This window comes from Neopelma chrysocephalum, unplaced genomic scaffold (assembly GCF_003984885.1).
Source record: "Neopelma chrysocephalum unplaced genomic scaffold, ASM398488v2 Primary Assembly neopelma1_361, whole genome shotgun sequence".
In the NCBI taxonomy this organism is placed as follows: Eukaryota; Metazoa; Chordata; class Aves; order Passeriformes; family Pipridae; genus Neopelma; species Neopelma chrysocephalum.
Window position 1 is genome coordinate 995,583 of NW_020898025.1, and position 13,231 is coordinate 1,008,813.

The window sequence follows — 13,231 nt, forward strand, 5'->3', positions numbered from 1 at the left end:
ACTCAGGCTGATTAAATGTTTCCAGCCACACCTTGATGAAGTCAACCCTTAGCGATGCATCTTTGAACAAGATTTACTTTCATATTTTTTTTTTTTAACAAATAGTTTTATAATGAAACACGAAAACATGGTGCATTGGGGTTTGGTAAAATGTGAGTAGAGCAAAACCTTCTATTTGAGAAACCTGACAGGTGAGAATTGCCAGGAGTTCTGAACACCTGCACTTAAGGCACCTTTCCTCCGAGGCTCTCCAGAGGTGGATGTGTTCTTTATCCCTGTTTTGTAGGGAAGGTGGGGGGCACTGCAGGAGGTGATGAGCAGTGACTCTTGGCACATCTTGAACTTGGAATCCAGATTTCCCAGAGCAGTGCTAGGCACTGATAAGACACCTCAAATCCTGGGGCAGTTCTGGGCCCCTCATGACAAGGAAGACATTGAGGGGCTGAAGCATGTCCACAGAAGGGATTGGGGAAGGATCTGGAGCACCAGGAGCAGCTGAGGGAGCTGGGGGTGTTCAGCCTGGAGAAAAGGAGGCTCAGGGGGAACCTTCTCGCTCTCTGCAACTCCCTGACAGGAGGGGGGAGCCGGGCTCTGCTCCCAGGGAACAAGGGACGGGACAAGGGGAAACGACCTCAAGCTGTGCCAGGGGAGGGTCGGGTTGTATATTAGGGGAAATTTCTTCACCAAAAGGGTGGTCAGGCGCTGGAAGGGGCCGCCCAGGGCAGCGTTGGAGTCCCCATCCCTGGCGAGATTTAAAACCCGTGTAGATGCGGCACTCGGGGACATGGATTGGGGGTGCCCGTGGCAGCGCCGGGGGAACAGCTGGACCCGATGCTCTCGACTGGAGAGGGGAGGGCGTGCTTTTCCAACCCGAACGATTCCACGCTGCCACCCCATCCCTTCCCGCAGCCGGCGCACGCCGGGCTGTGAGTGCCGGATGCTCCGGGCGGAGGATCCCCGCAGCCCCTCCCCGGTGCCTCCCGCCCGCCCCCCGCCCCGCCCCGCCCGCCCCGACCCGGCGCGGAGCCGGTGGGTGCCCAGCCCGGCGGCGCTCGGAGCCAGCCCGGCGGCGCGGGCGCCCGCCGGCAGCGATGCCGCTCGCCCAGCTCGCCGAGCCCTGGTCCGACATGGAGCTGGTCCATCTGGACCCGGAGGTGAGCGGGCACCGCCGGGGCGGCGGGCGGGGGGCGCCGCCGAACAAAGGAGCGCCCGGGTGGGACCCCGGCGGGACCCCGGGCGGGGCGGGGCGGGGGATGCGGTGCCGCCCGCCCCGAGCCGCTCCCCGGGGCTGGAGGAGCGCGGCCGCCGGAGCCGAGCGCTGCCGGGGCTGCTCCGGGGCTGCTCCGGGGCTCGGTGTGTGCGCCCGGGGCTGGGGTGGGGCACCGGGGGGCTGCCGGGCTCGCTGCTGCCCTTGCAGGCTGGGATGGTTCGGGGAGCGCAGGCAGCGCTCCCAAACCTCCCCGGCACGTTTCCTCCGTTTTTTTTTTTTCCGGAGGAAAACGGACCCCGCTGAAGGCCCGGGGGATAAATATCTCAGTTTTGGGGTATTTTTTTTTTCTCCCGCGGTCTCCCTCGCCCTCCCAGCCCCGGCTGCTCGCACAGGCCTGCGCTGCCAACTCCGATCTCAGTCCTGTGTCACTTTGCTGGACGTCTGCTCTTCCCTCCCACTTGGCTCTTTTCCTCCTCATTAAGCCCCCCAAGCCAGATGTGCAGGATGGTGCTCAGCCCCTGTCCACATCCATGGCTCGCGCCACAGCCATTTCCCGATGAAGGGACAGCAGTTGTCACCCTCTGCAGAGCAGCCGGCTGAGGCACTGTGCTCTGGAACTCTTTAGTTAAACATCTCATCCACATTGGCAGTAGCAGCTCTCCTGGAGAACCCAGAGGGAAGGTGGGGATTTTGTCCCAGGTGTTTCACAGTCCGTGGTGCTTTCCCATTGTTCTATCAGGATTTGATGCCGTCACAGTCCTTTATCATGCCTGGGGATGTTGTGATGTCTAATCAGTCAGATTTGCTCGTTCCTATTCAAAATTGCCTCTTGAGAGATCTCTGCTTGGAGTGCAGGCAGCGTTTCGCCCCTGCTGCAGGGACAGCAGGGAGGTGTGTTGGCCGTCGGAGGCGAGGTTTCCTAATTTTCATCAGCCAGCTGTGGCACAGCTTCCCCTGGAGCCCCCCGTGCAGGTGGGGGCTGTGTGGAGGGTCTGCCTGGGCCAAACCCCTGGCACGAGGGTGCGGTGGGTGAGGAGCATCTGCTCGGAAGCATCGCTGGAGTCACGGGGATGAGTTTGTGCTCGAAGGTGGGAGAGCAGGGAAGTCCTGCGGCGATTCCCGAAAACCACACCGTGCGCCCGGAGCCAGGGCTGGGAGACAGGGCTTTTTATTTGTGGTTTCTCCCTTCCTAAGTAGGGAGAATGCCTGAGAAGCCAGAAAACGCCACTAGACTCACAATGGGAGGAAACTATAACGCCAGCGCCCAGGGCTGTGGATGCCGTGGGCGAGATTTCATTGACTCCCTAATCCCGGGTCCCCCAAGTGCCGGGCGGGCGCTGTGTCAGCACCACGGGATCGCTTCCGAGAGGAAACGGCCGGGGGGGGTCCCGTGTGTTTGTCATCCCGAGTCAGCTGCGGGGCTCCCGGGAGCAGCGGGGACCTTTTTCCTCATTGCACCAGTAAAGGGTGTGTTAATTGTAAACTGAAACCGGAGGGAGCCTCTGGCTCTCCCCTTCCCCCACCTCACCTTGGCCGGGGGTCAGGGTCAGGCACCGCGTGCAGGTGACATTTCTGCAGATCCGGCTTTTTGTGTCTCGTGTTCTCGAGTGGGACATCAGCAATTCACCTCCCTTGGGTTTAAGCTGGTGAGCAAACACGCTTGATTCCAGCCAGGAAAATAATACCGGCGTTCTTCACCTCTACACCTGGGCCAGATGTTAAAGAGTTCCCTGAGATCCGTGAGCAGTGGAGAGGGACTAAGGCTTGGGAGGAGTTTTGCACCTTGAGGCTAAAATTGCCAAGGGTAGGGGCCCAAGGGGGAAGTTTTCACCGCTCCTGGGAGAGGTGGCACCACTGAGAGAGCGAGGAGACTTTTCTGGAACACCAGTTACGTAAATTGCCCTGGGATCGGTGCCATCCAGGTTAGAAACCGGCTTCCTCCGACCTTTGCTTTCTGAGTCATGGAGCAGAGGTGCTGTCACTGCGCTGGTGGAGGCATCAGTCCTATTGTTGAGGGATTTGGGGTTTTTCCAGTGTGTTCCGTGAGGATTGGCCGTTTGGTGCCCCTTGTCCCGGCCCACTGGAGCTCAGCCATGCCAGGGAAACGTGTGGGAGTGGGTGGCAGTGATCCCTTGTAGGAGCCAAGTCCCTCTGTCCTGGGGACTGAGCTTTATAATACTTTTTCCTTCTTCTTTTTTTATTTTTCCCCATTCTGTTTATATTATTCTGAATGTTGCTTATGTAGTAGAAAAACCTGACTGGGTCACAGTACGAGCGCTGGAGGATGGAGTTGAATGACACAGAAATTCCCCCCTGGGAGGGTGGTGAGGCCCTGGCACAGGTTGCCCAGAGCAGCTGTGGCTGCCCCATCCCTTGGGAGTGTCCAAGGCCAGGTTGGACGGGGCTTGGAGCAACCTGGGCTAGTGGAAGGTGTCCCTGCCCATGTCCTTTCCAACCCAAACCATCCTGAGATTCCGTGCTTCCATGATTTCATCCCCATAGTGATGGATCTGTCATCAGGGCTCCGCTTTGCTTTAAATTCTTGTTTCATTACACAAACATAGAGCAACGCAACTGACGTGGGATTACGCCAAACTCAACCACTTCAAGCTAATTATTTTTGCCTGTATCATTCTTTACTGAGTAGGGAGCTATTCATGAGTAACTCCTTCTCAAGCATCGTAGCTGCACAATGCAAAAACTACGATCATAAGACAAGAGAGGCAACCGAGTGACTGTCTCTGATTTGCTTTGTGCAGAGACTCCTCGGTCTGTTTGGGCTACGGGAGTTCTTTTGGAGATCTCTATTATTGCACAATTATTTCCTTTCTCTGAACTGCAATAGGCAAGATCCACACATTCCACTTAATAATAATAATCATCATAATTTAAAAATGCCTTGTTCTTGCGTCAAACCGGCAGAAGCTCTGGGGTGAAGGGTTTCTTCCCCCATTCCTTCCTGCCTGAGTGCTTGACTGTTCATCAGGGCTGGGTGAAAGAGCATCTCTGGGTGCCTGGCACCCAGGTTGTGTTTTGCGCATCTCAAAAATGACTAGTCAAAAGGTCCAGAAACAGCAGCAGGCAGCTTTTCCAGGCAGAGCTGCTGATAACCCAGGGTGAGTTGTGCCGGTGGTGTAACCACGGAGCACAGCAGGAGTGGGCACCATCCACACGATCCTGCCAGGGTGCCACTCGTCCTGGTTTCACATCACAGCACACTGGCCTGGCCTGTAAATTGCTCCCTGCACCGCGGATTATGTGGAATTAAAAGGATTTAAAACACAAGATGTCCTAAGATAAATATCTCCCAAGTTCAGCCAGGCAGTTGCGTAACTGAGTACACTTGTTTTCCAGGGTGCTTTTCTATTAAGGAAACTTCAGAGTGTCGTGTGTGCGCAGGAGGGTTTTCGTGTCACCTCTCGGGCAGCTGGAGTGGTCACTCACCCAGAGGTGCCCTCGCTGCCCGGCTGCTCCACGTGCCCATCAGATTAGCTCTGTAATCCCTGTTTCCGCTCACCCCAGAGCAGGGCAGGCTGGAAAGCTGCAAGGACAGGCTGCTGGCCCCCGGTGAGGCTCATGTTGTGCCTCCCTGGCAACCCAAGCCCTGCTCTGCCCAATCTGTGTCAGCTCCTCGCCGCCCCGAGGGAAGGAGCTCTGCCTCCCTCCTGCAGCACTCGTTGCCTGGTTGCTGCCCATGGGAGATCTTCGGGATTTTCTTGGAGCTGGACACCCAGGAGGCTCCTTTCCAGCCCTGAGAGGGCATCTGCAGGGAGGGAGGCAAACACACACGTTCCCTCGCTCGCCCTCTGTGCAGGGGGAGGGCAGAAATAAAGAGGCAAATGTCAAACCAAGAAAGCCACAAACTATTTCAGCTCTGCTTACGATGCGGTGAATGGCTGTATTTTATCTTGGTGATGAGTCTGAACTGTGTGTTTCCATCTGGGACAGTTACAAATGGCCCTTGAATTCCATATGAGGGAATAAGGACTGGTTTTGCTCTGGGGTAGAGGGAAAGTGCTTGGCTCTAAATACTGCAATTCCCTCACACATCTGCCTCATGTCAGCCTGAGAATGCAACTGTTTCATCAGGAGCTTCATCCCTCTGAGACCAGGGAACTATATGCCCAGGAAACCTCCCTGGCATGGGCACTTTTCTCTTTCTTTTTCCCCATCCCTTCCATCCCCAGGTAGGATGGATTTCTGTCAAACAGGACAAGTTTTCCTTGGAGCAGGGAGCTGACAAAACACAGCACTTGAGCTGTGGTGGGTCCATGGGTGGCACCTGGTGTCTCCCACCTTACCCTTGAGGCTGAAGGGTTGGACAGGCCCTGCATGAACTCACCCCTCTCCTGACACCTTCTGTCAGGCACTGCTTCCTTCTGTCCAACACACAAATTCTGCTTCTTGAGCTGTTTTAGACAAAACCAGCCCTCCCCGAGCTCTGGTTTGGATTAGCAGCCAGTTAGGAATTGTGGATCAGTGATAGCTGAGCCAGTAAACATCACTGTGTTTCCAAGTCTGGTTATCTCCAGTGCTGTGTCCCCCCCTTCGTTGTGGGGGCTGTTCATAAACACAAATCTTACTTCACTGCTCAGCTATTCTTTGTGCTAATGGCACCAAGAGCTCCCTGGAAACATCAGGGCAATTCCTCGGGGAGAACTTGGCCTGTGAGGTGGTGCTGTTGCTTTTTCTCAGTCATTGTGTGAAAATACTTTGGAACTTAACTTTTAAGTTGGGACTCAGGTGAGTTGTGGAGCTCGGAGTGGGTCCATATCGATGCAAATATTGCAGGGCCAGAGTCAGGCTGGTGATGTCCTCAGCTGGTGTGTGGTACCCTGTGCTGTAGGACTGAGCTGTTCTTTGGGGCAGCACAGGTTGGACTGAGTGGAGAGACCTAAATATGAAGATATATGGAAACTCTGGGTTATTGTCTGTGGATTTGAAGTGTCTGAAAAATAAACTTGTGCTTAGATTCAGCTTTTTAGCCCCACAGCTGTTACTCAGGGAGCTGAGCAGTGTAAACCCAGCAGTGGTGGTTTAAACCCCTCCTGTGGGAAGCTGGAGAGTGCCCAGTGAATGTTGTAGAAAGCAAGTGCAGCATTAGAGGGAAGTTTTCACTGTGGCCCCAAAGCTCTGTCAAGATCAGCAATTGTAAGTTTTGCTTGATATTAAAAGGTAGTGAGTTAAATTTGGCCCAAGGGGTGGAAGGGGATAGTGGAGTCCTGAGACAGAAGCCAGGTTGATCATATCACTGAGTTGTTGCTTCTCCAGGGAAGGAGTTGGCTTTGTTTCTGTCCATTCCTGAAAGGCTCTAAAACCTAGTCATTCCAGTAAGAATCTGAGGCCAAAATACATTGGCATTGCAACTCTTCTCTTAGGCCATAACCTGTGAAAAGGAGTGAATAAATTGGCCTTGTTCTTTTAGAGAAAAAGAGGAATTCCATGATTTTTTGGAGCCTGCGACTGCAGCGCAAATAGACCTCAAAGTCTTCTTGCCCTTGTTTTTTCTCCACAGTCTGCAGAAAACCTTCTGTACGTGCTTATCCTGCTCTGAGTATCTGTGTCTTAACGAAATCCCACCCACTTCTGCTCCCGCCGGTTTCTCCAACGCCGAACCTGATCCCCCTCGGGTTCAGCGCTCGGTGTGACCGGGTTGGTGCCACTCCAGGTCACCCTCTGTGACTTTGTGCAGGGCTGGACCCGGAGCCAGGCAGGTGGGGCACAGTTCCTGCAGCGTATCAGTTGTGATAGGGTAATAAATAACTGATAAATGTTCCCTTTAAAGCCGGTGTCACGGCACAATGGCTGTTAACTGCACTCCGGCGCTGCTCTCCCGGCTTCACCCAGTCTCCCTGCTTGCTGCTTCCAGCAGTCCCAGAGGAGCAGTGGAGGGAAAGCCACAGTGTGGGTGCAGGAGGGGTGGGATGGAGCAGTGTCTGCAGCGCTGGGATCATCCTGCACCCACCACCTCAAGGTGCAGGAGCTGGAGCAGTTCACCCCACAAGCATCATTTGGTGTATAAGGAGCCCTAATTTCATTTGAGGGAACAGTGGAGAGACTTTCTGGGCAAAAGCCTTTTTTAAACAGAAGACAAGAGTCCCCTTGATGCACGGGGGGAACGTTCAACCACCTTGTACCACGTCCAAAGTGCCATCCTGCCCTGTTTGTCCCACGTGAAGGGCTCCCAAAGCCTTGGTAAGGGGTGTGAGGAGCGATCCCGTGGCCAGCACGTGCTAACAGCGGCCTCTCTTCCTTTGCAGAACGGGCAGGCAGCTCCAGAAGAAGGTGGAAATCTTCCAGCCAAGGTAAAACTGCTCCAGGGTTACATCTCCAAGCCGTCCCTCCAAGGTGGGTGGGGGGTGTGAGCTGACTATTTATAAACCCTGTAAGCTGCTGCACGGTAATCGGGATGAGTGCACGTGGCAGCGTGAGGGACTGGAGATGACCAAAAAGACAGATAAAACCCCCGTCTTCCTGTCCCTTTGGTCATCCAAACATGCCTGGGAGGTTTCCCAAGGGGCTGCCTTGGTCCAGCACACGGGAGCAGGGCTGGAGGCCGCAGCTGAGGGCGAGAAGTGAGAATCCCTGGGGTGTTTCGGTGCCGTGTTTACGCCTCTCTCTGTGTTGTGATCTTGCCAGATGGGATGAGAAGTGCAAGAGTATTTGATGGTTTTGGCACAGCTGCCCTTGCTGAGTGCCTGGTATCTGTTTATTCTCTTGCCTTGCTGGGGCTGGGAGAAGCTCCACTTCTGCCAAGTTGTCCTTTGCATCCCCATTGGCATCAGCTGGGAATGGCAGAGGGAGCTGAGCTGCTGTCTTCCATGTTTTGGGCAAGGGTCTTAACCTGCTACTCCTTCTTCAGGCACCTGAAGCTCATCCTGCCCCACACATGAACAGTATGGTGTTGAAGGACTTGATTTCTCTGATGTGAGCCCTCCCCAAGTACAGGACTGAGCACTGATTCTGTTACAACATCCTAATTGTGCCTGTTCCTCTCTGCCCTGCAGAAGAGCAGAAGAGCCATTTCAGTACCGTGAAATCATAATCCTTTCAGGATTTCCTTTCCTGATCCATAACACGCTCCAACTGTGGAGAATGACACAACATGTTTGATTTGCCCTGGGCAACCTTGCCAAGCAGGTTGTCAAGAGCCTGTCGTGTGCTGTACCCTCAGCGAGGGCCCTGTGGCAGCTTCTCCCTCTGAATCATCGTCCCTGCTAAAGGCTCTGGGGGCTTGTGGTGTTGTTCTTCCAGTTGGTTACGTTGTATTTTTAGTAAAAGAAATCTCAACCTAAAAACCAATTGTCTACGTTTCAGCCAGGTTTGGGTTTGGGGTTTTTTTTTACCCCCTGGAATTTTTGTGGATTTCTAGCAGTGCTGTTGCATCCCACCTGCATGTTCTGCCTTTCTGTCCCACTCGCTGGCCTGGCACTTTTCCAGCAGCCTGCAAAGAAATCTCATGTGGGTCAGGTGAACTCAAGTCACTGAAACTGTGCATTTCCCTCCCCTGAGAGCAGTGGGTTTACGGTTCCTCACTGTGCCTGCATCTCTGGCATGGGGAAAAAAGTAATCTGTGTCTTCTGGTTGGATTCCAGCCGGGTTTCTAAGACTCGAGACTTTGCCTCTTTCATCTTCAAACACTTGGCTAAACTGCCCTCCCCTAAAAGCTGCTGCAGGATGTTGCTTTAAAAATCATTTAAGATTTTTTTTTTCTTTGAAGAACATCACTGAGACAAACCCTGGCTGATTGCATCTGTAGATGCTGCCCCACAGAAAGATCATGAGATAGAGGCCAAAAAGCACTTGAGGTTCCCTTTGCTGTCTGTGGGACATGGATGCCAAGTCCAAGCTGGATCAGAGCAGTGGGCAAGTTGTCGAACATCCCACAGCAGGGAAGCCACAAGAGCCCTGTGCTGGTGCAGGTGTCCTGCTTTCCACTTTTCCGAGGCACCGTGGCCAAAGTGCCTGTGAGCAGTGTCTGACAATCCCATTTTGGGTAACTTCTGGACACACAAAGCCCTGCTACGTGGTCCTGAAATAACCTCGGCGGCGTTTTCCAAGTTTGTACAAGGTATGTTTGCCACCAGCACGAGTGAAATCCCTCCTGTAAACACATACCTTCAACTTGAGGGCAAACTCTGCCCTGAGATGCTGCAGATGGGGGCACAGGCAGCACCCAGAATATCTGTGTTTTTCTGTTCACTTGGAGTGTAGACGTCAGCAGCAGCTTCTGGCACTGGCTCTACCCACAGCAAGGACTGAGGCGGGAGAAGCGAGCGGCCGTCACCATCTGAGGTGACTGTTCTCAAGTTGAAGGTTGCTCAGGCTCCCTCCCACACCCTTCTGTGCTGTGTGTGGAGAGCTGTAGGGGGAAGAGGCACCTTTTTTCCAGGTTTGTACTCGCTATCCTTTTGCGGCTCGTTCTGGGATCTCTTCTAAAAATAACCCGGAGCAGCGACAGCGGCGATTACTCAACGCCCACACAGCAGCACTGTCCCTCCCCTGCCCCTGCCAGCAGGATGCTGCCAGGAGTGCAGTCCTTATTTGCCTGGGCAGTAACCAAAGGCAACTCTGCAAAGGAGGGAATCCAAGAGTTCCTCAAAAGAGTCGGGAACTTCACGGCTGGTGGCGTGAGAGTGGCGGAGTCGGATGCCTCCGTCAGCATCTCACCTGCTGCTGTTGCACTTTGGGGTCTTTGGGCACGAAACACGGTGAAATGGTCACTGCAGAGGTAGTGAGGGGATGTTTTTGGCCGCTTTCAGGGACTTTCTTGCTGCTTTTGTGCCTCCAACTCAGCTTCCTACCAAGGACAGCTGGTGCGTTTCACAACCTCTGGTGGATTCCACCTTTCAAGAGCAGTTGTGGTACACAAGTCCCTGCAAGCCCCGTTCCTTGGTTCCTTGTGTTTACCTGCATGTCTTGGGAATGCCTGCGAGATCCTTGTGCTGGTTTGGGCTGGGTAGAGTTAATTTTCTTCATGGTGGCTGTGTTTTGGATTTGTGCTGAAAACAGGATGGTCACATCCCTAAAACCAGGATGCTGATCCCACACTGCAGGAACAGGAGCCTTTGGCAAATTTAGGTTCAAGGACGGATTTTTTTCTCATCCTCTCTGCTGGTGGTTGAAAGCCCAGGGCTGGTTGGCAGCTCTGTGCATTGGTCCTGGGTGCTGAGCCTTTTTCTCTCCTGTGTTCTCCAGATTTTAATTGCCAAGTTGGCTGAAATTGGTCCTTGTTCAGCTGGGGAACAGCAACTGAATTCAGTGGGAGAATGGAACCTCTCATATCTGGGGTTTGCCAGCCTGCTCTGCACCCAGCATGGCTGAGGGGTGAGCCCGTGCTCCCTGAAGGTGCCAAGTGTGAGGAATTATGCATGGAAGTACAACACCCAATTAGTGAAATCACTTCATAATGAAAAGCAGAGGAGTGGATTTGCAGTGCTGAGTGAGCCCACACTCTCCCTGGAGGGAACGTGGCGCGGGCTGGGGTTGCTGATCAGCTTGTTCCTGGGTGATAATCACAGAGCACAGTGAAAACTGGGGAAGGGAATAACTAAACTCTTCCAGCTCTGAGCCATAAAAGAGACCTTTGAGACTGGAGTGAGGGCTGTGCTCCTGCACATGAACCAGGCACATGGTGCCCCACCTGCTCAGGCTGGGCCTGGCTGTGGGAATGCAGCAGAGGGGAAGACAAGGGCTTTTTCCCAGATCTGTGTAGCTCCTGCTGGTTTATCCTCATGTCCTGACCAGGTAAAGTCTGCAGAAAGGTCCTTCCCTGCTGCATCTTGCCAGGGCATGAAGGAATCCTGGGCGTGGACACCTCTGACCAGTGAAATACCTGTGTCACCAACATTACCATCAGTGTGTGTTGTTCTGGATGAAACACCCCCTTGAAACACCCAGTGGGATGTAAGAGGAAGGGTTTGTGCTGCTCCGTCATGGCACCGTCATGATGTGTTTTCCACAGAATATGAAGGAGATGTTCCATGGAAAACACACCATGACGGTGCCATGACGGAGCAGCACAAATCTCCTTCACCCAGACTTGGTGCTGCACATCTTGCTGCAGGCAGGACATCCACTGACCTTGTCCTGCTTTCTGTGGAGCTGGTGGCCAGAGGAGAAACTGGGAGCACCTTCTCTTCCCAGTGTGGGAGGAAGAAAGAGTCATCCAAGACCTGCTGGCAGCAAAGGGCAAGTCATAGAGTTATAGAATCACTGAATGGTTTGGATTGAAAGGGACCTTAAAGCCCATCTTGTTCCACCCCCTGCCATGAGCAGGGACCACCTTCCACTAGCCCAGGTTGCTCCAAGCCCCGTCCAGCCTGGGCTGTGAGTCCAGCAAGGGTCCAGGTGAGGGAGAGCCCTTGTGCCAGCCTTGCACGTGAGCTCCAGGCTGAGAGTGGGACAGGAATCGTGTCCAGTGCTGTGATCCCTGTCAGAACTGGACACAACTAATCACAGCTTCTTAACATGAAGGGTTTCAAAACAAACAAGTGGCTGCCCTGCAGTGGGCCGTGCGTGTTTGCACAGCTGCTGCTGCTTTCTCCAAGAACTGGGAAGCTGTGGAGCTGTGGGAAGGGGCAGGTTCCTCAGCAAATCCCCTCTCAGCCCGCTGCCCCTCTCCTGCTCCTTCCAGCCAAGAGTGCTCTGGCCAAATCTGCCCCCCCAGCTGGGCAGGACCTGGGATAACCTGGTGGGAGCAGAACATCTCGTGGTGCTGCCTGGAAATCTGCCTTCCCCCCGCCTCGCAGGGGCTGCAGCCACGGCTGCTCCCTCAGCGTTTGGCTTTTCCAGCCTGTCAGTGGTAAAGCTCCAAGTTTAAACTGGCTGCTCCGTCCTGTCAGCTGAAGGAATCGAGTGGGTTTGTTCCTCCAGCAGTGCCTGACAGCTCCCGGCCTGTTCCTGGCAGAGCGTTTGCTCTCCGTCCTTGGCAAGGCCGGGCTTTGGGGAACAGCAGCTTCTGAGCTCTTAAAAAACACAAATAAATGCCTGTTTGAGGAGCAGAGTCTCTGATGAGCTGCAGACTCTAATGAATAATTGAAGAGGGGTCAGTTTACAGGACTTGCACAGGAGGAATGCGGCAGAGGCTGCGGAGCTCCAGCAGCCCTCCCACACGGTGCCCCAACCCATCCAAACCACTCCGGCTTCTTCCCTTCCATTTCCACCCCCCTCGTGGGTTCATAGAAGCTGCCTCATGTTCTGTGTCTAGAAAGCCTCTTTTATTGAAGGAAAAAAATAAAAAAAAAAATCATGAAAATTGGTTACTTCGTGTTGTACCTGGAGGAAATCTGTGATCCCTCTCTCTGTCAGAGTTAAAAGAGCTCCTGATCCCACAGGGAAGTGAGGGATCCTCCTGCCACCCTCTCTTTGCCCAGGCTGCTCCTGGCAGTCTGAGCTGGGGGCACAGGATTGCTGAATTTGATTTCTTTGTGGATACAGGAGGCAGCGTGAGCAAGGCCAGAGCTCTGCCAGAGCCACAGAGGAATCACGGGCTCCTCTCCCAGACTGAGGGAAAGGGAGATGGAGACAGGGAATGGGGCAGTGGCAGCTCCCTCTGTGCCAGGGACAGTGGTGATGGCTGGCACTGAAGAGGACCTAGAAGGGTTCAACCAGAAGAACTCATTCACGTTTGATTTTTTAAGGGATCACAGTGGGCTTGGGTCCCTGGATCATCCCACCCCAGCAACTGGGAGCTTGGAGTCCCCTCGGCTGGGTTTACTGGGGGTCACTGGCTCCGTGACTCTCCCTGCACACACAAGCAATCTGCCTGAAGCTCTTGCAGCTTTACAAGTCTCAGCTTTATTTGGAAGTGAAGCCTAGTTTGGACACGAGCAGTAAATTCCTTCCATAGCTCCAGGTGAAGCTGCAATAATATTTTTCCCCCTGGTTACACCATTCTGCCTGCCAGGGGCTGTCACGGGGCTGGGGACCATCCAGGGAGGGTAGTCCCAGCTCTCTAAGAATTCCTGCCTTGCCTGGAGCCCTTCTCCTTCGCCCTTAGGAAAACCCCTCGCTGTGTGC

General features: G+C 54.1%; 1 protein-coding gene across 2 annotated transcripts in view; it reads left to right on the forward strand.

Annotated features, from left to right (window-relative positions):
• The first annotated feature begins 1,004 nt into the window (after positions 1-1,004).
• The window catches only part of RPS6KA1 (ribosomal protein S6 kinase A1), a 38,866-nt gene continuing 26,639 nt past the window's right edge, over positions 1,005-13,231 (forward strand). Inside the window, exons 1-2 of one of the 2 annotated variants that reach the window (XM_027706057.1) lie at positions 1,005-1,154; positions 7,471-7,515. In XM_027706057.1, the coding sequence (XP_027561858.1) occupies positions 1,092-1,154; positions 7,471-7,515 (108 nt within the window). In that variant the 5' untranslated portion in view covers positions 1,005-1,091. The remainder of the gene's footprint in view (positions 1,155-7,470; positions 7,516-13,231) is intronic. The other variant, XM_027706058.1, reaches the window with a different exon arrangement.